The sequence below is a fragment of the Cylas formicarius genome, unplaced genomic scaffold, assembly GCF_029955315.1.
Source record: "Cylas formicarius isolate icCylForm1 unplaced genomic scaffold, icCylForm1.1 PGA_scaffold_6__28_contigs__length_40554024, whole genome shotgun sequence".
Lineage (NCBI taxonomy): Eukaryota > Metazoa > Arthropoda > Insecta > Coleoptera > Brentidae > Cylas > Cylas formicarius.
In genome coordinates this window covers 34,445,129-34,472,302 of record NW_026844347.1, presented here as the reverse complement: position 1 = coordinate 34,472,302, position 27,174 = coordinate 34,445,129, and the positions used below count along the sequence as shown (strand labels likewise).

The following is a 27,174-nucleotide window of genomic DNA, read 5'->3' as shown; positions in this document are numbered from 1 at the left end:
TTCTGTTGGCCAAGACTCCTAGGATCATTCGGCCCAGATGTAAGGTTATATTTCGAAAACTTCTTCTGTAGGTAAATGCAGGCAGAATACAAAACTTTTCTTAGGTGCTTTGGCAAATTTTAAAATATGATTTTTTTAAGTGATTTAAGGCAAAATGTAAATAAATAAAATCAGCTGGAATTAATCGCAGCTTCTTTTTATTTAATGAGACCTCTGTTAATTGTGACATTTATTAAGCAAATAAAGGAAAAGGAATCGTTTTAGTGAAATAAGTAAGTCGATATCAATGTAAAGGTTTTTAATTAATCTTGCGTCCTTTATCTCGTTTGTCGTCGATTCTCTTAAACAGCACAGCGGTTTCCGACGTCAAGTTTTTTTCGTCGGAATGCCCGCGAGTCCAAGACGGCTCTAACACGTCATCGAAGCGCCTTCGGTTGACGGGCACGCTTAATTTGTCCAATAGCCGTCCGGATAAAACGGGAATCAACGGCTGGATCAAAGTGGCCGTGACTCTCAATGTTTCCATCGTTAAATGGAGCACCGCGTTCAGCTCGTTCGCTCGCCAGGCCTCCTTTTTTAATTCCCACGGTTTTAGCGTTTCGAAAAACAAATTGGCCGCGTGCAACGTCGCAATCACGGCGTCGGCCGCCTTGTAGAAATTGTGATCGGAGTAATGCCTTTCGCATACACCTGAAATACGTTACGTTACGTTTTAGATTTGAAATGGTATAATCTTTATTACACCGCGTACAGGGGAGGGTGGGGCAAAACTTTTAATTATTTTTTGTGGCTTTTAACCATCAAGTGGACTTATTTTTGACTGACTAACTAAATTTACCCAAATTTTGGCGAAGCTTCTAAATAAAATTCTTTTTTGCGCAAGATGACCCGAAAAATTATGAAAAAAAATTTTTTCCATTACAAAAAAGTTTTTCGTATTCTAAATATCCATAATTTCCTCTTTGACGACTATTTATTATACTGCTCAAAAACACCTATTTTTAACATGATACGAGTCTCTTTTTACAAATATAAATTTCAATTTAATATTGCCACCAAAAAGTGCCTTACCGATATCCGGTAAAAATAAATGAGTGGCGCGGTAATCCAAGCTTCCAAAAGAAAACTAGACGTAAACTATATGAGCTATTTTACTACGGTTCTTGGATTTTTTTTTATTATTTGTTCATTTGGTGCACATGTCACGTTAAATGAAGACAAGTCTAGTGAAGAAGTTTAGGTTCAAAATAAATTTTAATACCCAAACCTTGGCAATACATTAAAATTCGACAACTCAAGAAAGTTCTTTCTGCATGCAGTTTGCAAAACAGGGAAATATCTGAATTACCCATAAGTAGTATATCTAAGAGGGTTCCGGATCAACAGGTGCTATGCCGAACTCTAAGGCTATCGAAGAAGTAAAAAAGAAGGTGATATGATAAGATTGGAACTAGAACTCTCAATTTTTTCTTTATATATATATATATATATATATATATATATATATATATATATATATATATATATATATATATATATATATATATATATATATATAATAGGCGGCAAAGTGTATGAATAACAGACTTTTCCAAAACAGAAAAAAATAACTAATACACCGGAACGACGTTTAATTTAAGTTTTGTTTTATATGTTTTATTATTCTTTTTTCTTTCTACACACCTATTGTATATCTTCAGATTTTTCCATAAAAATGTTTTTCTATTCTGGAGACTGAAATGAACTCGTTCAATTACTAATTCATATTACTACTATAATAAGTACACTATAACTGTTATTGTATACTATTTTGTGTACTCTAATCAAATTTGTGTATAATATCAAACTATAGTGACTTCCCAATATTTTGTGATTTGTTGTGTGACGATCTAAATGGTTCATAAGTGCTATTCTATTCTATTAAATCTGATCAAACATTTTTCTGTTTTTTTTTTTATTCATCTCCCCCATCATGATATTTGTATATAATATAAAAAATTAGTTACTTCCCAACTACGATTCTTATGAAACGTCCCTAGATGGTTAGTTACATTCTATTAAATGTGGACAAACATCGGTCTGCTTTTTTGCTCTTTCCAAATCCTACACTTTTTCGACTTAAATTTATTAAAATATCATATGATACTTTATCCTCACCCGGCAATTCAGTGACGTGGTCAATCAGTCGGCGGGTCACGTCGTTTTCAAGAACTTTTTCGAACCATCGCTGATTAAACATCGGGAATGCCTGCGACGGGTTTAAATTTGTTCCGCAACAGCGGCTTAACAAGTTGCCCAGCGTGTCCGCTAACTCCGAGTTTAATATGTTGACCACTTTTATGTCGCTGTAATCTAAGAAACTTAAAGTAAACTTGTGTGTCGGAATTAATAATAGTCAATGACGTTATACGAAAATGAAACGGGGCGGGAGGTAATGGTTTGTGCTGCCAATATAAGTATATGCATTCTAAAGGGTAGTAAAATCTATTAAATTTATTAGTTAATAATGAACTACAGACGACCTTAGGGGTCTGCAAATATTGCGACTGAATTAGAAGTCAACGAAAAAGCGGAATTTTTCAACATAATCGCGCCTTATCATCTTGAGTAAGTGTGCTTTCCGTTTGCGTTCATGAGTGGCCAAATTTGGAAACCATAAACAGATTCTCTGACACGGAATATCAAAAAGTAAGGTGACATTTGTAATTGGAAGGGCTACGTACATTCGATCTTCGATATTTTTTTTTGTTATGTTAATTTTTTAAAAATGCTTAATTACAATTAAATGGGGGGGGGTAGAGGGGGGCTTTATAGTCTCTGCGGATAGACCATCTTTCATAAAAATTTCACCATTCTCGGAGCAACGTAGGTATTTTAAAAAATTAAAAATGTAGTGCTTATGAAAATTTTGGATCGAGGTCGATATTAACCGATCCGGCTGAATTTTTGCACGAAGATAGAGGGTCGGGGAGGGGGGGTGTTATTAAAAAAAGCTGTTTTATATTTCGGTTATTTACAATTTTAAAAATTTAAAACCTATAAGTAATATACTTTAGTATTTTCTCTAGTTAATGATACCAAAAAGTTTTACACAAGTTGTATGTTTTGTTATCGGAAACAGTTTTTATCGGAGCAATTTAAAAAATATATATATTAATTATTGTTTACAATTAAATGGTGGGAGCTGGGGAGGACTTTACAATTTCTATGGATAGACCACATTGACCTTCATCTTCAGAAAACCATTCAGCTTTTCGAAGCAACCTAGGTATTTTAAAAAAATGAAAATGAGAATTTTTGAGGAACATCATGATATCCATGAAAATTATAAATTGAGAATATTAACTAATGATGGAGGGTGCTGCAGGTGGATTTTATAGTATTTGCGAATAGACCTCGTTGATTTCTAACTTCGATAAAAATCTCAATCTGCTCGAAAAAATGTAAATATTTAAAAAAATTAAAAATCTAAAAGAAAAATATGATAAACATAAAAATAATTAATCGAAAATATTAACCGAAAATGTAGGGCTGGGGGAGACATTATAGTATCTATGGATAGACCTCATTGATGTCCATCTTCGATAAAAACTTCAACCTTCTTGGGTCAATATCGGCTTAAAAATCAATGATCAATTTTGAACGTTTTATATCTTATTTATTTATAATTTTGAAAAATTGAAATTCTAACGATACCAAAAAGATTCCGACAAGTTACACCGTTTGCCGTCGGGAACGGTTTATGTGTGAGGCTGCAAACAGATTCCAGTCAAAATCGGCTCTTCTGACATATATCTTATCTAAATCAGCATCAAAACAGCAGATATCAGCTTAAACTATCATTTTTTGATCCAAACAGTTACCTTTTCGTGTCAATATATTTCAAATACCAGTCAAAATCACAGAGACAGAAGCGTTAGACGTGTTTTGTGTGCTCAGCGATTTTCTGCTGTCAAAAAAAAATAGAACAAGGAATTTGCATAGATTTTTGCGTAAAAAATGGAATACAGGACTGCAAAACCCTTGAAATGTTGACAAAATGGCGCGTGCCATACAATTTTTTCAGAAGTTTTGGGCATGCAAAATTTATTCCGAAACTACTTAACCTTGAACAAAATGACCGTGGAAGGAGAATCGCTCAACACCTGTCAAACGACGTCAATGATGATCCTAATATGCTTAAAAAGGGCATAACTGGTAACGAATCATGGGCATATGACGTCAAAACCAAAGCCCAGTCGTCCCAGTGGAAGAACCCAGAATCGCCAAGACCGAAAAGAGCACATGTTCGATCAAATGTCAAGGTTGTTTTTATTGTTTTCTTTGATTATCGTGGCGTAGTACATGAAGAGTTCTTGCCACAAGGTCGTACGTTCAATAAAGAGTATTACCTTGAAGTTGTGCGCCATTTACGAGAAAACAATTCATGTATTTCGCATCACCATAATGCCCTGCTCACTCATCCTTGTTTGTGTCTAATTTTTTTGCCAAAAACAAAACCACAGTTATGCCTCAACCACCATATTCACCGGATACGGCGCCGTGCGACTTTTTCCTGTACCCACAACTCAAGAAGCCCAGGAAGGGAAGGAATTTTTTGACTATTGAGAAGATAAAGAAAAAATCGCTCGAAAAACTCAAGGCTATACCAGAAGTGCTTCAAGGATTGGAAAAAACGTTGGCACAAGTATCTTTGGGGGGGGGGTGAAATTTTAAAGGGTAAGACATTAATTTTGATGAATAAATAAATACTTTTTGATACAAATTAAAAGTCACCTTTATATATTTTACTACCACAACTCTGATGAGCATTTGCATTTTGGTTTGATGGAATCATAGCTTTCACTCACATTAATGTTTTTGATGAGGATAAGTTGCGGTTTGGCATTAATAAAGGTCAATGAAATAAACAAACCAGACTTTTCCGCTCCATCATGTAGAAAATATTCAGTAGACAAAAAAATTGGGAGGAGAGTGAATTTCAATGCACAATTTAGTCAATTGTTAAGCATTTTATCAATAACTGAATCAGATCATATCAAATCGAATAAATTATTGCGATACACAATAACAAACACTTTAATTGACTTACTGCTGTCGTTCGAACTGACCCCTTCCCTCAGCAAAAAATACCGCAACCCATCCGAAGTGTAGACCTCGGAACGCTGAAACGGATCGACTACGTTACCCTTCGATTTAGACATTTTTTCTCCGTCCACTGTCCAATGGGAGTGGCACAATATCGAACGGGGTGGTTCCAAGCCTGCCGCGATAAGAAACGCTGGCCAATACACCCCATGAAATCTAAAAGAGAGTGTCGAAGTTAGCGGGTAACTTAAACGTCACGTAGTGGGCATACTTCAAGATGTCTTTGCCGATCACTTGAAGATCCGGCGGCCAAACCTGATTGAATTCGGCCTCAGGTGTCCGGAAATACCCAGCGACGGTGAGGTAGTTCACCAAAGCGTCCAACCATACATAAACGGTTTGACTTTCGTCGTTGGGTACGGGAATGCCCCAATGGACTCTCGACGATGGTCGCGAAACGGAGACATCGACCAACGCGTTATCGTTTCTTATTAGTTCTTCAAGAATTTTACGATATTTTCGAGGTTTTACGGCATTCTCTGAAGACAAGTGTGAACGTACAGTATGGTACATACGGTGGGATTATTGGTATGGTCTGTTCATAGATATAAGAAAGTGACCAATTGTTTTTGAATGGGATTATCCAAGGGTGGTCATTAACAGACAATGCAACAAGAGTATTACCTAATGTTTCGGAATTTAAATTCAGGTAAAATTGTGGTCCGGGATAGAAAATAATTTTATACCTACCTGCGTTTAATACTATTTGGTTTGGTATACTACTTAGTTTAAGTTTATTAGTAATCATTCTTATTTCGTGTGTTATACAGCGTCTGTTGAATCGTGTGCGAGTCTAGTGTATCTCAGGAAATGCTCCCACCCAAATGTAGAAAACACTATTCTATTGAGACTAAGGAAGTTATAAACAATGTTTATTTGATTGAACGTGGTGCCAGAAAGCAAGCATCTTTAGAAGAAACGGCCACATTGACAAAAATTCCAACATTAACTGTATGGAAAATTGTGAATTATCCCATTTCAGCGAGGAAAAAATGAAGCGATGCTGACATTTTCTCGAGATTAGATGAAAGTGATCAAAACATAATACGGCGTAAAATTTACCAGTTATAGTAGGAACAAAGCATGCCTACATTAGATATCTTAATTAGGAGGCTTGAAAACGCTGAAACCGGTGTTAAATGTCGCAGAACTACCTTATGGAAGTGTATTCAACACATGGGTTTTACATTTAAAAAAATTGACAAAAGGCAAGTTTTAATGGAATCTTTTAGAATTCAGAAATGGCGACTGGAATATCTAGACAAAATTAGGATTTACAGAGAAAAACAAAGGCTAATTATTTACTTGGGTGAAACCTGGTTCGACACTTATGATACCCCGAAAAAGGGTTGGGTCAACTCAACTATTTTGCATACTCTAAAGATGGTTGGATTCCAAATGGACTTTCTCTGCCTGCGAAAAATATTAAAGATCCATAAACATTCCCCCTAATAGCGTCATAGTAAGTACAACAGGCGATGATGGCGATAGTGATAGTGATATATTAAGTGAATAATTTTAAGTAATTTAAGTAGGTAATAAAAATAATTTGTAATTTTAGTTTAGATTTAAAAATACATGCATAAATAAATAAATATTGTTTAGTATCTTTCCTAACAAAACCCCAAATAATTAAATTCTAAGCAAAGTACGGACCTGTTCGGCCATATTTCATTCTTACAGCTTGCCCGAGCCTTTCCTTAATTCATATCAGTTAGTCACTTTCTTATATCTATGAAAAGATTTTACCACATAGATAACATAGTCGTCATCATGAGGCTATGGCATTTTTAAAGTGAAGTTAACTCTTTTTTTTTCTAAAATTGAATAGGTTCTGGCCACATTTGGTCAAAATACTGCAGAAACAAACAACTGTCACTCGTCATGTTGATTGTTGAATATCGCAAGGTTTTACTGGAAGAAAAAGACATTTAAAATAACAGGGCTTTGGTTTCAAAACTACCTCTTCTATCGGCATAAGCATTCACGATTTGTCCATACCGAAGGGGATTTCTGGGACAATTTTGGAAAAAATTGAAATAAACGTTTATACAGACTGGCCTTTTTGTTATGAGATTACACTTTCCCTCAGAATCTGATAAGAATGTCAAAAAAATATAAACACAAAACTTGTGCGGATTTACTAATTTTTTTTTCTAATCCCATCTGTAAAATGCCTAATTACACACCGATCTAGCGTGCGGAAAGCATCACTTTATCCCGTCAGTTTCGTTTCCCACGCGTCCGAGCCACTTCGGACATTTGCGAGATTTTTCCGCACGGGTTTAGGAGCAATCGGATGTTTTCGGAGATGTTTCCCACGCCTTGAATTTTAACGTTTCTGAATTCTGATGGTCATGTCAGTGGAATGTATTCGTGTTGTTTTGCGAAAATGTACACAAAAACTAACGGTTGTAGAAAAAGTATAGTATGCAACGCGTTCGGTAAACTTTTTAAATCACTCATTAAACACTCGCTCCGCCGCGCTCCGCTCGTGTCAAATAAACTCGTAAGTCAAATGCCATTTACCGCACTTGTTGCATAATATACTATTAACATATTATATTGGTATATACAGGGTATTTCCGTGATGCGTTCTTTATTTAAATGAAACACCCCGTATATTAAGGGACTTTTGAATTTCACAGAACTTTCTACACATTTTGCGTGTGACGGTAAACACATTGAAAAAGAAAATCGAGAACTAAGGAAATGGTACTATTTTGGTTTGCTTTAGGTATAGACATCCATGTTTGACAATTTCATGCCACATATCTTAGTCATTTTGATGGTTATTTTAATATTTAATGATTTTTAAAAAATATCTTTAGTCTACAAAACGTTTTTCTAAAAAGAAAATACCTAAATAATTTTGACGATAATAATAATAAATATTCAAATTAAAAACACATTAGATAGGATTAGTGTTGGGACTGTTCAATTGACCACTTTTTAATTGACTAGTCAAAAAAGGTTTTGTAGAGGTTATCTATCATTATTTAATAATAATATGTATTTGATGGAATACTCGAATACGATACTTAGAGCGATTCGGGAAATCCCAATAATAATATCGACATTATAAAAATAAATATAACTTTTATGGTATTTAAAAGAATATTTCTGTCAATGGACGCCAAAAAGTTTGACCGGTCAATTCCACAATCCTAGATAGGCATTACTGGCAACATTAATATATATATATATATATATATATATATATATATATATATATATATATATATATATATATATATATATATATATATATATATATATATATATATATATATATATATATATATATATATATATGAGAACGACATTTATTATAAAAACTTTAATAATTCTCATCAAATTTCTAAATGATTTTGATAAAATTCATTCCATCTAATAAGACATATAAAACATTTATAATATATATAAAAAATTCTCACAGTAAATAGATATATAACCGTTTGGCACACACACTTTTTAAAAAAAAAATTTTTCATATTCCCGAAATGAACAAAAATATATAGCACATCATATAGGCAACATATTGCCAGTAAAAGTTATCAATTTTTTTTTATTGCGTTCATGATAATAGACCTATCCTAAAGAAAGCGAAAAATTAAAAAATGTCCTTAGTTTCGTGAAATTTTAAAAATATTTCCAAAATTATTACCAATCACTTTTAAAGTGAAACCCGAAAACTCACTTTGCTGGCCTGCTTAGGAATTGTTCCAAGTTTTTCAGTGTTGAATGACGACCGAAACACAATACCCCGAACGAAATTCTAAAACAGTGCGCTAAATTACATTAAAAAGAAAATACAGAGAAGTGCGGTTCGCTCGACTATCCTTTTGACACAAATTAGGGCGAATTATTACACGTCCGTGGGGGATTTTCATTCGCCGCTCGCTGTCTCGCAGCAGGCCGACACCACTCCAAACAAAGGCGGCTTCCGCCTGCTTGATAATCCGTAAAGGTTTGCTCTCGACTTTACCGTTTTTATTGTTACAAGAAAAACTTGGGGGGGAAAGTGCCTCGGCAAACTGACAGTCGGATGACATCAAAACACTCTTCTTAAAAGCTATACGTGCTTTTAATACCGAACGAGGGTAAATGGGGCGGGAATTGGGCAAAAACTTTTTGTCTGACACTGTTGCCGATTGACTTTGAAGGGATATGTACCTGAAGAATAACGCTTCATGCAAATGTAGTCGTAACCATGTAAAGACTTGACAATAGAAAAAATGGCAGATAATTACTCGATATAGGCCTTTTGGGCGATTTTACGCTATTTCATAAACGTGTAGTGTAATACAGTCGGAAATTCTGGGAGATATTTAAACTATGTACAAACAAACGTAACAAAAAATCTTATGAACCTTGCGCTAGCAGCTCTGTAGCAAAATGTTATAACCACACCGCCACACAATGCACAGATTATTACAGACTTTTTAATTTTTAAAAACGAAATTTCCCAACAGGCGGATACGCTCGCCAGATTCCCAGACATAACGCCCCTTAATTTTTTTGTACGGGATCATCTCAAAAATCAAGCATATAGTAGGTCCTATGGAAACGTTGGATGCGTGTGCGTGGTTTACTTTTTTCTTATTTTTTTTCTGATTTTTTGAATTATGGATTTTGAAATTGTAGACGAAATGCAATATGGCGGCCGACGAAACGCAACATAGTAGGCCTAAAATTTTTAACGCCGTTTTTAGCATCGCCGTATCGTTTTACCCATCTCCTGAAATTTTGAACATTTCAGCGCCTATAATAAGGAAAATATTGTGGTATTTCAAAAATGTATCTTGTATCTTCCATTTAAGCAATGCTCTATCTCTTTCAATTTCCAATATCCTGATGACATCATTATTGGACAATTAATTTATATAAATTCTCAAGCCACTTTTCATAAATTCAGACAAATTTATGTTATGTGGTAGTTATATCCAATAAAATGTTTTATACACCCAGTAACAAGGCAATCCACATTTACTTAAGAAATTTAAAAGAATGCGAGAGATTTCAATGCGAAATCAAACATCAGGCGCAAATAAGCACCGCAACCTGTTCTGCAGAAACTCAGTTTTACGGAAATTCATACCCACGGTACTTCCTGTACTCAATAAAAAGAATTATGCAATTATATCAATGCCAAACAACGAATGTTGCTTAGCATTTGTTGTGTCACTCTAAAATCTCTTTGCATACCCAGTAAGGTTTTATTACTGTATCTTTAGTGATTTTACCCATTGGGCTTCTCATATTCGTGGATTCACATAAAAATTACAGGAAGGCGGTTAGAACTTTAAAAATAAGGAGTCTGAACCTTCTCTTCCATAAAAGTTACTTGCGATTTAATATATGTATTTCGTAAATATTCGAAATGAACACGAAAATATTATTTTTGTTTTGACTTCTTTTTAGTCAGTACCCTTTTATGTTTTCGTTCAGCGTTAGAAGCGAACTATATACGGGTCAAGGCCAGTGGCACCCTGTTAAACCGTTCTCAAAATTGAAACATGGTATTGAATATTAGCAAAGTTAGTTCAAAAGGCCAACAAGAATATTAATGCCAACTATGACATATTTCTTTTTTAAATTTGTTGTGCTCTTTTCGTATTAAAAAATACTGTTTTTCTAAATCAGCAAACTTATTAACAGTTTTTTTAGGAACCATTATTTTCATTTTTACGGGAAAAAAGGTACGAAAAAAGACATTTGTAAAATATTTTTCATACCGTTTGTTGTCAGCCAATGTTCCAATTCATTCCTGAATGAAGACAGTTTAAACATATAATTCCTCTCCTCCGTCCATTCAACAGGATGCCCGCTTTCCGCGGAGACAAACGTGGTGTCGCCATTTTTTGAAGTGCGCTTCGTCAATTGAAAATCGGATAGAAACGACTCGTCCGGCACGCAATACCATCCTTCGTATTTGGATTCGTATAAAACGCCGTTTTGCTGAAGACGGTCCTGAAAAAGTCGAAAATTAATCACACATTGTAACAGAATCGAGAACGAATGAAAAGGTTTTAAAACGACACGAAAATTATTTCAATCGTTTATTTTTCCGTGAACTAACTGGTCGTGTGTGAGAGATATTAGTTGCTAAATCAGGACTATATGGCGGATGGCTCATCAAATCAACGTTTTTAATGCTCAAATAGTTCTTTGTTTGCACTGATCGGTGCGAGCTAGCATTATAGTTGTAGAGAGTGATTCGTCTTCGGCGGTTGGGATTTCTAATTTTTTCGAAGACTTTTTGTTTTAACTCCAACAGTCGAATTAAGTTCATCGATGCATTGTTGAGTTAGTCCACGTCCAATTTTGTAGAAAATTTTTATATTAAGTTCCATTTTTAACAGTCACATTTTTTTTATTTTATCACAAAAAACACAAACAACACTCTTTCGCCGTAACCTAACTGAGTAAACCTAACCTGAAAATGTCAAACTTCCCTATAAAAACGTTTGTCGCCAGATGGTAGCACTAGTTTAAGAAAATCTCGAAATATAAAAGTCAGCCCTCGCAATAGCAACGTAAGATTCAATATTATACACGGTGTGCCATGTAAAATATGAAAGACCAAAAGAACCGAGAAAGTTGGATCATCGAAAATATATGGATAGATAGATTGTATTGCGTAAAATTCCTTTCAATTTAGTTGTCACCAAATTTTAAAAAGAAAATATAGGTTAACTCGACATAAATAGGAAAAATGCGTGTGTATTTTAAGTTTTTTTTTTAAATAATGCTTAGAAACATTCAAATATTCCTTAAAGAAGTTACCCCTATTGTACATTTCATTTTATACAAACATTTCAATTTCTCTATTATCCCCATTACTAGTCATCACTTTATATTGTAAAATTTGCCTCACGTGTATATCAACTCATTGCCATTAAGGTAATCTAACTAACCAAAATTATGATGTATACGATGAGAAATCATAGATATTAATAAATGTTAGCCCATATTATATTCTTATCCAATAATATAATATCAATTCGTTTTAATGCCCAGATCCTAACAAATTTTCATGGAGAAAATTACTTTTATGAAAAAAAAAACAACAAGCAGGTTAGTGTGTAAAATTTAGCAGCACAAAAAGAGAAAAAATAGGCTCATTGCTTGTTGTAATAACAAAAACAAAAAGATATTTAAAAAATAAAAGAGAATATTTGAAAATCGTTTAAAATCTATATAAAAAAAAGTATTTGCGGAGAAAAATAGCCTAACAAGACGCAACAGGAAAGTTGCATATAAGAAGAAAAAAACATGTTCAAACCCAGAATTTTTCGACTGTCCGTTTATGCGTATCGCACGTGGTTCTAATAAAATCCGTATATTGGATATTAAATTTATCGGCCAGCACTTTATACCGGTCGGAGACCCCAGAACAATAAGCCGGCAACGAGGAGTTATTGAGTTCGGCCGCTTGTTGGATTTTCGTCCCGTGTTCATCTGTTCCCGTGGCAAACTTTATTTTGGCTCCTCTGTTTCTTATTCTGTGCCATCGTTGGGCCGCGTCCGCTATCAGGGATGAGTACAAATGACCTATGTGGGGATCTGCAACGGAAACAAAGGTTGTTGTCTAGCGACGACTTGTCTGGTGATTTACAAGGACCGTTCAGTATATTTAATATCAATGGAGGCCTCTACGCAAGATGTTTTAAAGAATTGTGTACAGAAGAGCTTGGCACGCAGTGAATGAGCAATGCAAAAAGTATAGAGCAGGACCGGACTGCGGAACAAGTAATACTGGCATAAAATGTTTTTAATTAATTTAATGAAATTCAAAATATCAAAAAATTAAACACTTATAATGTTGGTGCCTCTATCTTTGCAAGCAGAATCTGCCTTCTGGATGACAAAACAACAACAAATTTTTTTTTTAAACTGGTGAAATTTGATTGCACCAAATTTCTACTGTTTAAATGCGGACATGGACCTTTGCTTTGCTGCTAAATTTGAAGTTGATATTTACAGATATTACAATTACACTTAACACATTTCTTAAATAGCACAGAATATCCCCTGTACAATATGTGAAAACCTTAAATACAAAAGTTTTCGCTGTATATGCGGGCAATATCGCAATGTAAAAGAAAGTGACATACGAATCATATTCTTTCAGTCATAGCCAATTTTCAATAATAGGGGGACCCAATTTTCACTTTTTTTGAATTTACTGCGCACCTTGTATATTTTTGAAAAATTGTCAGGAATAAAAGTTTATGAAGCCGTATCTTTTGCGTCTTCTGGTTCAAGAATGTTTTCGGCCTCGTAAACGGTTTTCGAAAAATAATCTTTTTTGTAGACCCTCGCACACGCGATTTTTATTTTTTTCTAAATACTTCCCGACCCCCTAGCCCCTCCATTTTCAATAGGTTCCGTCACGGGGCAAGCAAACTGTGCAAGTGTGTAAAATATGAAGTCAATCGACTCCATATTTCAAATTTCGGACACTTATCATGTTTCATAGCAATGTCCAAAAAAGTCGAAAATCGAGAAAAAAAGATGGATGCCGGAGTCGGATCGAGGCCATTTCTTATAAGTTTATGTGTCTCGTGAATTTTGTAGCTCCAACGGTTCGAAAGTTGTTCAAGAAAAACCAAAAGACGAGAGCGGAGAACGACCAATAGACAATTTTTTTTTTCGACGCTGATCACTTCTGTACCAACGACGATCCCATAGGACCTACCGTTACCGAGATATAAAAATATAAAAATCGAATTTTTCGAAAGTAACAAGGTCAAATATGTTCAAAACGAAAAACTATTATCGTATCATCTCCGACTATAATTTTAGTCACAAGCGAAGATTGGTACATGAGGATATGAAAAATGAAGAGTGTTTAAATTGCTTTTAAAGATCGCAGAAAACCGAATGAGCTAGTGCTAGTATGATTTTTATTTTCTTTGTTCTTAAAATGTAAATAAATATTAAGTTTTTTATGAAACAAGACGTTAACGATTTTTAAAAGTCGTCGTAGCTAGATCAGAAATGATCACTTATCTCCAATAAATAAATAAATTTAAATTTTGGTTTTCGTTTTTAATATGAGCTTTATGTTTGTATCAGTAAATGTCTAATAAAAACCAATTAAACACAATAAAACGAAGCGACAGTAAACCGAAATTAACCCTTGAATATATGAAAAATCATATTGAAATGTGGGAACAGAAAAGTTGCGTGAACGGTGCTATTATAATAAATAAAAATTGTTCCATTTCTAGATGACCTTAAAATCGGCAAGAAACAAAAAAAACTAGTTGGAATATAATATCTTGTTGAAACTTGTGCAACCCATCTATTAAAACGCGCTATACAGGGTATTCTTTAATACTTGTCTAAAATTATACAGCGTGATTTTTCAACTGCCACAGGCCACTCTAATTCTAATGATCTGGATTCTTCCTGCGTCGCTCGCATTTTACTTTATAACAGGTATAGTATTATAGAAGGTTACTTTCCGAGAATTTTTAAGGTACAAAGGGGTCTAAAATGGTTCGTTTCCAATCCACGATTTCTCTCTGTTTTTTCTGCATAATTTCTTAAATAACGCCGAATTAGGAACGGATTTCAATTTGTTCTTGCAGGGCCGCTTTTTTTCTTACTTTCAAAGATCATGACTTTTTGTACGCCTTTGTATTGAATTTTTGGTAAAAAAAGTGAATTCCGTAATCAAATTTGCATGAAAAAATTCCTCTTATTACAAGTCCCTCAGTAGCAACCGTTTTCGAAATATGTTGATTACAAGAAACCAATGCGTGTTTTTATAAAGCTGAAGCAATTTTGTAAAATAACAACGGCGTGAAAACCTAGTTTAAAATTACAATAAACGTTGGAATTTTCCACCTCCCAAAATAAAAATAAAACTGTAGAACTGTAGACCATACGTTTATGAAAAACTTGAAATATCTGACAATTAATCCCAATTTTTAGTATAAATGGCAGTTAATTATTTATTTGCCATAAAATAATAGCACAGTTAAATTATTTTTGCGCTTATGTCGTCCCGTATATTCAGAAAAAATCTAAATTAGTAAAAAGTTTTTTATTAATTATTTAATTAATAATTAATTTAAATAATCAAATTAAATCTAACAAACAATTTAAAAAGCCAATAAAGTAATAATTATGTCCCGTTGACTGAGCAAAGTTAATTTTAAAAAATTTCAATTAATTATCGATACAGAACTCTAGAAGTCGATATTATCAAACCGACCTAATCCAACGAAGAAAAATTGATACCTTTTCTATGCTTATGCCGATTAGCGACCAAAAATACGACAAAACTATCGTTCCTATTCTGTGGAAGCGGATTTATTTATTACTTACTTGCATTCACATAATAAATTGGAGTTGTGAAATAACTAATCCCTTTTTTAGAACTGTAGGGTCTTACAGAACATACCGACTTAAATTTCATCGAGAATATCGCGTATTGTGTAGGTAACATTCAAAATAATCCCAACAGAAGCATAACCTCACTCGCGTTGAACGACTTGCTGTATTTCGGCAACCTGAAGTACAACTAACCTTTATTGCCTAGTCTATGATTGGCAGAAAGGAAGAAACGGTTTAGTTCACAAATTTGAATTTACTATACGTGTTGCCAAAGCCATGTCCTTACATTTTACTATCGGAAAACACAATTGAAAGACTACCCGCGTGCTTTATTACACCAGGAACTTTTTGGTTTGAACGCAAAGTAAATAAAATTAGAAATTGTACAGTAATTTATAATTTCTGCAAATGCACATACAAAATACGGTAATAAAAAAAATGTTCACACTAATTTAACCTAAAATGTCACCTTACAGGCATATTTCATCCTAAAACTAAAACTTCAGTCTAAACCTAAATTGTTATTTCGGATAATTTAGTCTAAATTTTGAATTAATTGTCAAACGAGAAGATCATGATAGTACTATTTACACATTTTCTGGATTCTTCCTGCATCGGTTGCTGATGAATTACACTTGACCTGCCAGTTTTAGTTAAGCTGTTAGGAACAGGATGATTGGCGAAATGTCAGCAAGTTCGATTCATCATTAACCGATGCAAGAAAAATCCAGATGTATAAATAGTACTACAATACATGTCGAAGTTTCTTAAAAATGAAATACCAACTGAACTAAGACAAAATGATTAGCATTTATAAAATGAGTGGCACAGTTATTTAGTTAGTTGATTTTTTTTATGTGAAGAGGATTATTAAAATTACACCCTCAAAATTTCCAATGATTTGTTGTAACAAATGGCGATCCAATCGGGTTGCGTCGCGCCCCACTGAATCTGGTTTACTTCACCCTCAGCTGCGGTGTAAGCCAGAATAGGGTCTTCAATGGCTCTAGGCATCTGCTGAATGTCCCAAATCAGCGCTTGATGATCGTCACCCGCTGTACAAATATGACAACTCGAATGAGGAGCCCACGCTATACCATTCACACACGCCCGATGGTTATTTAGACGAGCTACTGGTGTGCATGGTACCCTCACGTCGAGAATTATAACCTCGCAGGAATCCATGGCGATAGTCGCTAAGTAATTGGGGTCCTGTTTGTTCCACGCGAGCCTGAGATGATAACACATGTAAAAGAGTACAAATTTTTGTAAAATTTATAACCTGTAATATTGTTCCCAATTTGCTTTTCTTTTTTTTTAAAGAATATCTATCAAATAGTAAATTGTCACTGACCTTAACAAGGGCGTGTGAGCCGGATCCTCATAAATTATAGTCGAATGTTCCAAATGTCTCAAGTCAAACATTCTTACTGAGCCATCGGCGCCAACAGATGCAAACATATCTCTTCCGCCACCAGCGCGGGAGAACGCAATGTCGTACACTTCTTTATCGTGTGCAATCAATTGAGTTTTTACATGACCCGAAACTAAGTTGACTCTGCCCATAACCTAAAATTTACTATTTGCAAATTACAAGCTTTGATGGTGACCTAAAGAAACCTGTCCCGTCTCTAATCCCCATATCGTACACGTCGTATCGATAGACGAAGTCCCCACTAAATTTGGATCGACCTCATTCCAATCAAAACTCGTAAGAGGAGCGCAAAAGTCTGAATTCTTATTGTTGTTAAGCACACATTCCAGTCTTGTGTCGGGCTCCCCTGCTCTCCACACTCGCAAATAGTCGCCACTAAATTAATTAATTTTTTTACGGGAGCATTTATGGGTCAATTTCTATCAATTACTAAATAACCTATAAACTAACCTTGTTGCCAATAAATCTGGAAAAATCCCTTTACTGTCTGGAATCCACATAATTTTTGTGGTAGGATACGGGTGTTCGAAAGTACTTTTGGCAGTAAATTCGCTGCTGTCTTCATCTAGGGACACAATTTGTACTTTGTTATTGTATTCTTCAACAAAACTTCCCAAGGCAAGTCGAAACCTCTTATCCGGCCTTACTGACCAATTCATACTGTAAAGAGGCCATGGGGCGACGTATTTGTATATTTCCTTTCGTTTCCCAGGGACTACGCCCGAGTGAGCCATAGTAAAGTTGTTTGAAACTCAAAATTTGATGAAATGTTTTAATTCGCAGAGCTGTACATCTACATTTTTTTATATCAAACGAATACCAACGAGCGATATCTGTTATTTGTCCAGTTTCCTCCCAGAGTCGAAATATTTTCAGCAAAACTTTCCTCGTATTTATTTTTTTGCATTTACACCTCAAATCTCAACCCGTAGTTGGAAACAAATAGTACAATTTCAATACAACCAAACATCATAGAAATATCAGTCCTTCGTCTTTGGTTAGTCAAGCGTCAGGAGGTACTAGGGATGAGGAAAAGTATAGACATATGTAATTATCAATTCGTATTTTTGTTGTGACTCGTTATCGCAATACTTAGAAATAAAAGTCGAATGTTTAAACACCAATTATGCTCAAGGAATCTGTCGTATTGGAGGCTTCCGCCACTTGTATATTTCATAATTACTTAAAGAGAAAGGGAAGGTTAGAATTGCGTTCGGTAACGTTGGGAAGTTTTGCTGAGGTAAAACTCCATAAGAAAAGAAAATGTAATAAAATATTGTTTATAAAATATAACTATGATGTTAAGGCTCCCTCAAGCACACTGTAAGTAGAGTCATAAAAGGAACCCTAAATAAATCTTAAAAATTGTAACAATTGTAATCATCACATTATTTTGGGCAAATGATTCACCTTCAAACAGTAGCACACATTTTTCAATGGTGCTAAGTATTACCGCCAAAAATAACTGCCACAGGAACTTAATAATTTTTTTACTTGAAGCTAATTCGAGTATATAAAAATTATCTTCTATACTGCCTCTCAGAAATGGTACAATATCTTTCAGACAGTTCTGACATTATTACGAATTGAAGTACATCAGTTAATACTGATTTCATCGTTTCATCTTCATTTTTCTGACCCAGATGCAGATCTTGTCAACTATTCATTTTTTTTATTCAAGTGTTTTTGAAAAATCTGTACGTTACACTTAAAGTTGTCGATCAGAAATGTTTGCGCATTATCAATATCTACAATCAATGATCGAAAATTTTGAACGATTAAAGCAGTATCGCTTGTGCATTGATGCGAGAATGTCGCGCGGAAGCATTGAGGAAAAGCGTGGAAATAGATTTTGTGAACCTACTCGTTTTCCTCGATCGAAATTTTAATCAGAGCGTAAATAATTTTGCTAAATATTCGCACCTGTTTACCCAACAGCCGATAAGAACATCTTCCTTGACAAATAAATCTCAAGGCAGGGACAACGCTTATCATTTATCACTACGTGTATAAATTACACCGGATAGGTGAGTAATTTAACTGGAGACACATTTTTTAATACAAAAATTAAACGAAATAGCATTGAAAAACATCAAATTTTGACAAAGGTTTTAACGGTTACCAGACATTATTGATATTGATAACAAGTTTGTTATCGTTGATTTCTTTATGATGCCATTCGAATATTAAGCATCACCTCCACCTCCAATAAATTTGCGCGCAAAAGGAGACTTTAAAATTTAAAACATCGTAGTTATCTAGCAAATAATGTTTGTTCTTTGTCGATAATTTCTTTTTTATTCGATATTTAATCAATTAAAAACAGTAAAACAAATACCATTCTCGAAAACTTACCATAAAATTAACAATTTGAAAAAAACGATACATTGGCATATTTTTTGATATTTTTATGTTGGTATTTAAAATTATCATAATTAAGAATTCGTATCTTGTTTAAGCTAAACCAACAAAAAGTTAAAAAAGTGGATGATTGATATTTAAAGAAAACTAATTTAAAAGAAAATCATTCTAATTTTAGTCCTAAAAACAAAATGTTTTGCGACAACAAATTTCAAATTAATAAATTATAGGTATTTCGTTTCTTTTAAGTTTGCCACATTTAAAAACGTTCAAATGTTTACTTAATTACTTAATTTTTGCAGCAGCAGAGATCTTTGGTGTATCTGTGTAAAAAATGGGGGTTTTGCAGAAGATATACCCTGTAAATGTTTTTTTTCCTTTTGTGTATGCAATATTGGCGATCGTTGAGATGCTGTTTTTGCTAATCGTGATAAGTGAAAATATACACTGGAGATTCCATAATATTCGAGGACAAAACAGCTGTTTATTGCTTTTGATGGTTTTGCCCCAAATACGACTTGACCGAGGTAGTGGAATAATTTTACTAAAAACTTATCATTTCGATGGGTGCATTTTCCCATAAAAAATAGCGTTTTTTAATTTCTATAAGGTAATTTTCTAGATTCAAATTGGTTATATTGTAACAGACTGAGGTAATTTGCCTTCGAAATCCTGAATTGCTTGTTAACATTTACAATTGTTTTTCTTAGTAAACATATAGGACATTCTAAACATATCCAAAAATCTAACAGAATATCTACAAATATTGGATTATTTGCTGCTTTCCTTTTACAATTTTATATATAAAATTAATAGATTTTTGAGAAAAGTTTCCCAACCTAACTATTTTTATTTAGAAAATGTTAGTAATTTTTCTACTTGACTCAACACGAAAGAAATTCATTTTGTAAAATCACAAAGGTTCGGTGTAATTTTATCACTGCTTAGATCAATCAAATAAAGCAATTCCTGCTGTATTTAAACTTTCGCATATTATCACAAGCATAAAAAAATAAAAAAATACTTTTTTGGTCTGAAATTATTTATTTTGTTGCACTTAAGAATACATTACACGTGTCAAAAAAAAAAAGTCGAAACATACAAAAAAATATGGGTGCGTAAACGAACCACTGGGAAAAAACATTAAATAATGTTTTGGGCACATAAGATGTAACATATAATTTATACATAAATATACAAAATAAAGCTTTCCAAATAGAACCTGATTGGATATAAAAAAACGCATAATATTTTATTGTGCGGGTGAGCACCACTGGTAACACCCGGTTTCATTTTTGGTGATATTTTAGAAAGTATGAAGTATGTAAATGCACATTACACTTATTACAAACGTAAATTGTGTGACTGTGGCAGATTCTATATCTCCTTCGGGCTTTATTAGCATGAACAATCATGAGGTGACCTTGGTTCTCATAACGCCCTTCATCTATGGCAGGTGCAAGATTTTTGAGTAATTGTTTTATCAGTTTTTAAAAGTCGCAAAGCAATGTAAGCTTTAAAATCAAATCAATTATTTCGTCATCAAAAAACATAAAAAATATTTCAAGCGGAGTTTTTCTAGAAAGCCTATTTTTTAGTTGCTCTCATGATCTAAATTCATCGGACACAGGTGTATGAGTGTACTCAATCTGAGCTTGCTTCCATTTGACAGTAGAAGCAAGCCTGTCGCTTGCAGAAAGCATACATCTTCTTTTGAATTCCAGGGTTTCATCATCTGATGAGTCCCATTCAGGTTCAGTAGTTGATGAATTACAGGACTGTTGAAGGACAGCTGTATCATTCGGTGTATGTAACTCGAAAGTTCCCACTATATCAGTTGGTTTCCCAAACTCTTGTAGATGTATGTTATCGTTCATATCTTCTTCGTCAGTCAAGATATCCACATCGGGTGGAATATAGAAGGCATCAATATGTGCTGTAAATATTTTTTCACGTTATTTTTAGCATAAATTTACAAGGAATGGAATGCTACAATACATAAGAATATGTTAATCCAAATAATACTTTCGATTGTTATTGTCCTCATCCGCCAGGATCTTCTCCATAGCCGCTTCTCTTTTGAGTCAAATACCTCGGAAATTTCATATTTTACGAACTGTAAAGTTCACTGCACAAGGCACAAACTAATACTAAAGAACGTGCTAATTGTTGGATGTTTGACTTGACAAAAATGACAATACAAATCCAAAATACATTTTTTAATATTTTGGATTTACTTGAAAATGTGATACAAATTTATGTACCCCTTTTGTTAACTTTTGAAGTCATATATAAGATCTTTCCTTTACACATAAATTAGCGATTGCTACGGTTTTTTGGCCTTTAGTAGCGATAATAATAAAATTTCTAGATAGATGGGCAAAAATATTTCCTGGATTTAACAAAAAAAATCATAGAATAGGGACCACTGGGACAAAATGGGTTAATAAAAAATGATGTCGTACTCGGAAACTTGAACTTCCGATCACCTCTTGTAAAAAAAATCGCCATTACTACCACCTTTCGGCCCCTAGGTGAAGGCGATTCCTGACGTAAATGTTTGGTTAGCTGACGTTTACCAATACAATTATTGTAAAATATTGACTATAAATTTTAACGAATTGCTTCGAGCATCCATGACTCGATTTTATTAATAAAACAAACAATTCTGAAAGTAGATAAACAATAATCCAAAATAATTTGCGCGTACAAACACTATTAGAGTTAGATAAAAAATATATGGAGCTTTATTATATACGTGTTAGAAGATAACGGTCATTGAAGGGCTTATACGGTACTACGATGTTGTATTCAATTTTATGCTTTATTGGTGTGACTAAATCAATATTTATATACGCCGTATGGTCACGTTTTTTTTTTTCATTCGTATTTGGTAGAAATTGATGAAGAAAAATGTATTAGAAGCGACCTTACAATTACCAGTGACAAGTGGTATCGAAATTTTCACGCTATACGTAACAACTTTCGTTTTATTTATTGTGAAATTAAATTAAACGCCAAATATTCATCTTATTTCTATAAGAAAACTTATTAGAATAACACTCTTGGGAAACAAATATTTGGCAGAAAATTATTTTTTGATTATGTTTATTATTGTAATTTTCGTTAAAAGTAAATTAATTACGCGACATTCACGCTTAACACATCGCCCACCATTAATGTTCGTTGCCCGCGCCTCCAAGGTTTTATAAAAAAAAAACAAAAGGTGGAAACTCCAGAAATGCAGTTTGAATGTCATGTGACAACCCATATTTTTGAAAGGTGTTTATTTATTAATTAACAAACGCACTATTTTTTTAAATTTTCAAATAGCTTGCTTTCATCGTCTTACGATGGTTTGTTATGGGTTGTTAGGTTAACTAAACAAAAATTACAAGCTGTGTCTAATCTCTCCAACTTCTGCCAACACCAAATGGTTTCCTAGGTTCACCTCTATACCATAATGTTTACTATTCTGAACTATTTCAGTCTTCACTGATGACTGCAGATACATCTTTTTCATTTTAAGGCAAAGTAAGCAACAACCACTCGTTATTATAACCGAAATTGTAAGATTTGACAGCTTTGTAAGAACAAAATATGTCATTTCTAACATAAGCAATTCTCATATTGTAGTGTTATTAAAGGCTTTTTTTAAAAGTTGTGGTAAGCCTGTCAATGTCAATGAAAACATTACCTAATGTACCACCGTCATACACGGAAAAAACAAAATACTTGGTTCAAATAGCTTTGCTCAAGACTACGCCGGTTTAAAATAAAAATGTCAAATTCTCAATATTTTAAGTTTCCTTTAACAAAATGAAAAGCTTGGTTTGAGTATTTAAAATTTTGTAAACAAAAATCAAGATAATCCAAATTAAATATTAATCGCTTAATTTTTTTGAAATTTCAGAAATTTATGTAGCAACTTGTAATCGAAATATACAAATTTACTCTATTTAAATCCAACAAGTTATTCCTGTTTTATTTGATCTTATTCCAGTTTTATATAGAGACGATGCTGATTTTACAGTAAAATTGGAAGTATTTTGAAGGTAAATTTTTGTTTAGACCATTCTACTAATTGAAAACTTTTATTCTGGGGGATAGAAAAATATATACAAAAAATATAAAAATATCTTTCCACTAAAACATGTTATTAATTGACACATGATTTTTGATAATAAAGGTAGTTAAAAAATGCTTTTAAAAATGACCTTTTACAGAGGTTTTACCAAAGATACATCAATAATTATGACAAAAATAAATTTCTACCTTTGTTAAAGACCAGTGATAAATAACACATTTTATTAAAAAGGTAACTCGATGCAGATATTTACATTATTTGCGTTAATTTCATCTATCCAAAACTAATATTTCTGTTATCATATACAGAGAATTTTTGTGATCTAGAATGTAGATTTAATTTAACATGTAAATAGTTACTTTGAAACTACTTTTAGAAGAAAAAAAAATCCATTAATAACTTTTTCTTTTATTCTCGAATATGGCACAACCATATTCTCAAATCGAAAGTGTGTTACGGTTCGTCCTTTTCATTTGAATATTAGGTATATTGTTTCTCCTTCTAAAATTATACATCAACATTTTAAGGAGGCAACCCTTTCCAAAAAAAGAGATAATACAATCGCAGAAATAGAATTTGTAATTTTGAAATAAAAATTTTGAACATTTTAAAACAAGACTATTTACTACAATGAAAGATATATCTTCAAATTCCTAATCTAAACTGATGTCCATAAATATTTTAATTTAAATCGAGAAAATAGTGAAAATATACGTAATCTACAATTGAGAATTTGTTTCTTTCTGTGTGGGGTATGCATCACACTGGTTTTATTTATTTTAGCAAAATTCAAATCTATTTTATTAAAACTGCCGCACCTACAACTTTTGAGGTTGTCCTTAGCGGTTTTCTACTTCTCAAAGGAATATTATCTGCTGGTCTTTTACTGAGAAATTCCACTAAACCTGCTGCCTCAATGTCCAGGAATAATTTAAATATTTGATCAATACAACACATAGAATACATACTTTTTCGTTCATCGATAAAAGAAGAAGCATTACAGTTTTTTTCTTTGGAATGAATGTCGATGGAGTTCTCGCCGTTTTACTAATATCGTTATTACTATTGACATTATAGATTAACACCTCATATTAACATCTTCATACGCCACTTACGCGTATCTATTAACGGTAATTAACTAGTTAAATTTATATAGTTTTACGGGTTAATTTTCTACTACCCTTATTTGGTTGCTGAAGAACTTAATACCTCGTTTCATTACTCCACACCATTTAGGAATATACTTTAGACGCAGAAAATTATTTTTTATTCTTGTTTTTTGCTGTAATGTGCTTTATTAACAGTTGCTAAGGGAGAAAAAGATATCTATTGACAAAATAAAAAATAATTGCCATCGATGGCGAGATTATCTTAGAAAATGATTTTTAAAAAGTATTTGAACCTGCCCCAATTGCACTCCCGTTTGCAGGATCGTATTGCTTTAGTAGTTCAAGGTCACGTGGTGCGTTTTTCTTTACATGACAGGCAGTTGCTAATTGATGTTCAAACATTAATTTTCTAAATTGATAGCAGGGGCAGACATTGAACGCTTTAATAGAATCTGGTTCGAAAATTAACACTTAGGTATAGAGTGTTTTATTACTAAATACAATATGGCATTAAAAAATGGCGGATACAAATATATTATTTCCAAATCGATAGATAGTAGTGCGATGTCCTATTTCTGTTAATTGTTTGCGTCTATATTCGATTTTTTCGCTATTTTAGATGCAAACAAGAAAATCCCAGTTGGACGGTAGACTATATTTACCGTCTTACAAATAAAATGCAGTGTTTACAGGCTATTGTGTAGTTTCTAACAGTTTATAGAAGGAACACAAATATTTATGGTTCGGACGCCTATAATATCTCATTTTATTTTAGAGGTTAAAATTAAACCTGGACAACATATCTAATTACTATTTCCAAGATCTGATTCTATTTTGCAATAGTTTATAAGTTCCAAATAATGTGAGTCATTATTTCAAACCTGCAAGTTCCAAAATGCAAGTTTCATCAAAAGTAGTGATAATTGACAATTGACAATTGGAAATCTGACGTCATACTATGAAATATGAAATTCAAAAAGGGGATTCTAGGGCCAAATTCACTAAAACTCTCATCATGATTCTCGTTAAACAAAAGAGTATTAATACTCTAATACTAATTAATAGGCTATATATAAAAGTGATATCGGTTATGCTGTTATATCCCAGAGGAATTTTAGAGCACAGTATGAGGGCATTCTTTGGCTTGTGGTTTAACCCTGACCCAGAAAAAAATTATGACTACTGCTACTAAAATTGATATTATATTTGGTATAAGTTCAATTGCACCGAATCTTACAGAAATACGAAAGATGAAAGTGCAACAAAATTCAATTAACCTATCCAGTAGAAATGCTAATAGATCTGTATAACCAACTATCACTCTTATTAATTAAAATAAGCGTCGTTTAAACTGTATCGTCAGCATCATCACTTTGTTTTTGCAATATCAATTTCGGCAAAAATGAGTTTCAAAATTGAGGAGTGGAAGTAATAGTGGTGGTAAGAAAGTTCTGAGATATTCACGAAAAATGTAATAAAAAGGACAATAATCTTTTTTAATGGTTAATTAACATAAAAAATTCAAGGCAAACGGAAAACTAATACTAACACAAAAATGATGTAGCAAATAAAACAAAACTAAAAATAAAAATATTTTATATATTTATATATTTTAGAGCTTGTTGACAATAAAATTCATGTTAAAAATAAATACTTTTTTTTCTTCTTTCTAATCAATGCTTGTAGCAGATTGATGTTTGATTTAACTTGACGACATTTTTTTGGACGGGGAGACAGTGACATCTTCCATTGGCTGGACTGTTGCTTCGTTTCTGGATCGTAAGAAAATCTGAATCCGTTTCAAGCTGTTGATTTAAAGCACGACAAGTTTCAACTCGATGTTCTTTTTGCATGTCACGAGGAACAAACTTGGCAGCAACTCTTTTCATTCCCAAATCTTCGGTTAAAATTCGCTGAACCGTGCTCCAAGACAACCCACTTTGATACACATACATCTTTGATAATTGTTTAATTGTCTGTCGACGGTTTGTGAGCACAAACTGTCGAATCTTTTCAATATTTTCGTCGATTCGAGCAGTTGATAGACGTCCAGAACGAGGTGGGTCATCAATTGACTCGTCGCCATTTTTGAACAGAACAAACCATTGGTACACTTGAGTTTTTCCCATCGCATCGTCTTTATAAGCTGTTTTTAACATTGAAACAGTTTCAGCAACACTTTTACCGAGCAGAAAACAAAATTCCACAGCTGAACGTTGTTCTTTTAAACTTGCCATCGAAAAAAACGAAATAACAAAAGAACAGCTTTAAAAAAAATTTCTTGTTTCCTCCACTCTTCAATTGTTCTCCTCAAGACTTAACCCAAATAGACTATGGTAATAACGTCGAGAATTTGTTTCAGGATGTACAAAAATGTCGATAGTTTATCGACCTGTTGGTCAAAGGCATCGAAAAAATGCTACGCATAAAATCCAGAGATGTTCATCACAAGCGCGATAGCCATATTTCTAATTTTAAAAGTAGGTAGGTCGTAGTTGGAACCTTCAATCATGTACAGTCATGCCATTGCAGGAAATATCCGCAGGAAACGGTGACGATTTTACAGGACCGCCATGTCATGGTGGCATTTTTAAATCACTAAACATCAGGTCGTTTGTAGATCGCCACAGACAAATTCGTTTAAACGTTTCCTGGGACCAGCCAATAGGCAAGTACGTAAT

At 33.3% G+C, this 27,174-nt stretch overlaps 2 protein-coding genes and 1 long non-coding RNA gene across 4 annotated transcripts; 1 reads left to right on the top strand and 2 right to left on the bottom strand.

Annotated features, from left to right (window-relative positions):
- Positions 1–221: 221 nt before the first annotated feature.
- Positions 222–15,665, bottom strand: LOC132703384 (methionine--tRNA ligase, mitochondrial). 2 transcript variants are annotated; one of them, XM_060672612.1, is made up of 7 exons: positions 15,493–15,665; positions 12,437–12,717; positions 10,887–11,121; positions 5,360–5,627; positions 5,093–5,304; positions 2,158–2,352; positions 222–690 (listed from the first exon to the last, which is right to left on the bottom strand). In XM_060672612.1, exons 1-7 carry the CDS (start codon positions 15,611–15,613, stop codon positions 299–301), a joined length of 1,704 nt encoding a protein of 567 aa, XP_060528595.1. In that variant the 5' UTR covers positions 15,614–15,665; the 3' UTR covers positions 222–298. The 2 variants fall into 2 exon arrangements, with proteins under 2 accessions (XP_060528595.1, XP_060528596.1); XM_060672613.1 differs by lacking the exons at positions 12,437–12,717; positions 15,493–15,665 and adding an exon at positions 11,231–11,554.
- Positions 15,666–15,888: 223 nt separating this feature from the next.
- LOC132703247 (DDB1- and CUL4-associated factor 7) lies at positions 15,889–17,916 on the bottom strand. Its single transcript, XM_060672393.1, has 4 exons — positions 17,387–17,916; positions 17,122–17,311; positions 16,856–17,070; positions 15,889–16,732 (listed from the first exon to the last, which is right to left on the bottom strand). The coding sequence occupies exons 1-4, from the start codon at positions 17,668–17,670 to the stop codon at positions 16,378–16,380; spliced, it is 1,044 nt and encodes a 347-aa protein (XP_060528376.1). The 5' UTR covers positions 17,671–17,916; the 3' UTR covers positions 15,889–16,377.
- An 824-nt stretch (positions 17,917–18,740) lies between these two features.
- Positions 18,741–27,155, top strand: LOC132703916 (uncharacterized). Its single transcript, XR_009619186.1, has 3 exons — positions 18,741–18,963; positions 26,856–26,973; positions 27,026–27,155. It is a non-coding gene; the product is annotated as an uncharacterized LOC132703916 (long non-coding RNA).
- The last annotated feature ends 19 nt before the right edge of the window (positions 27,156–27,174 follow it).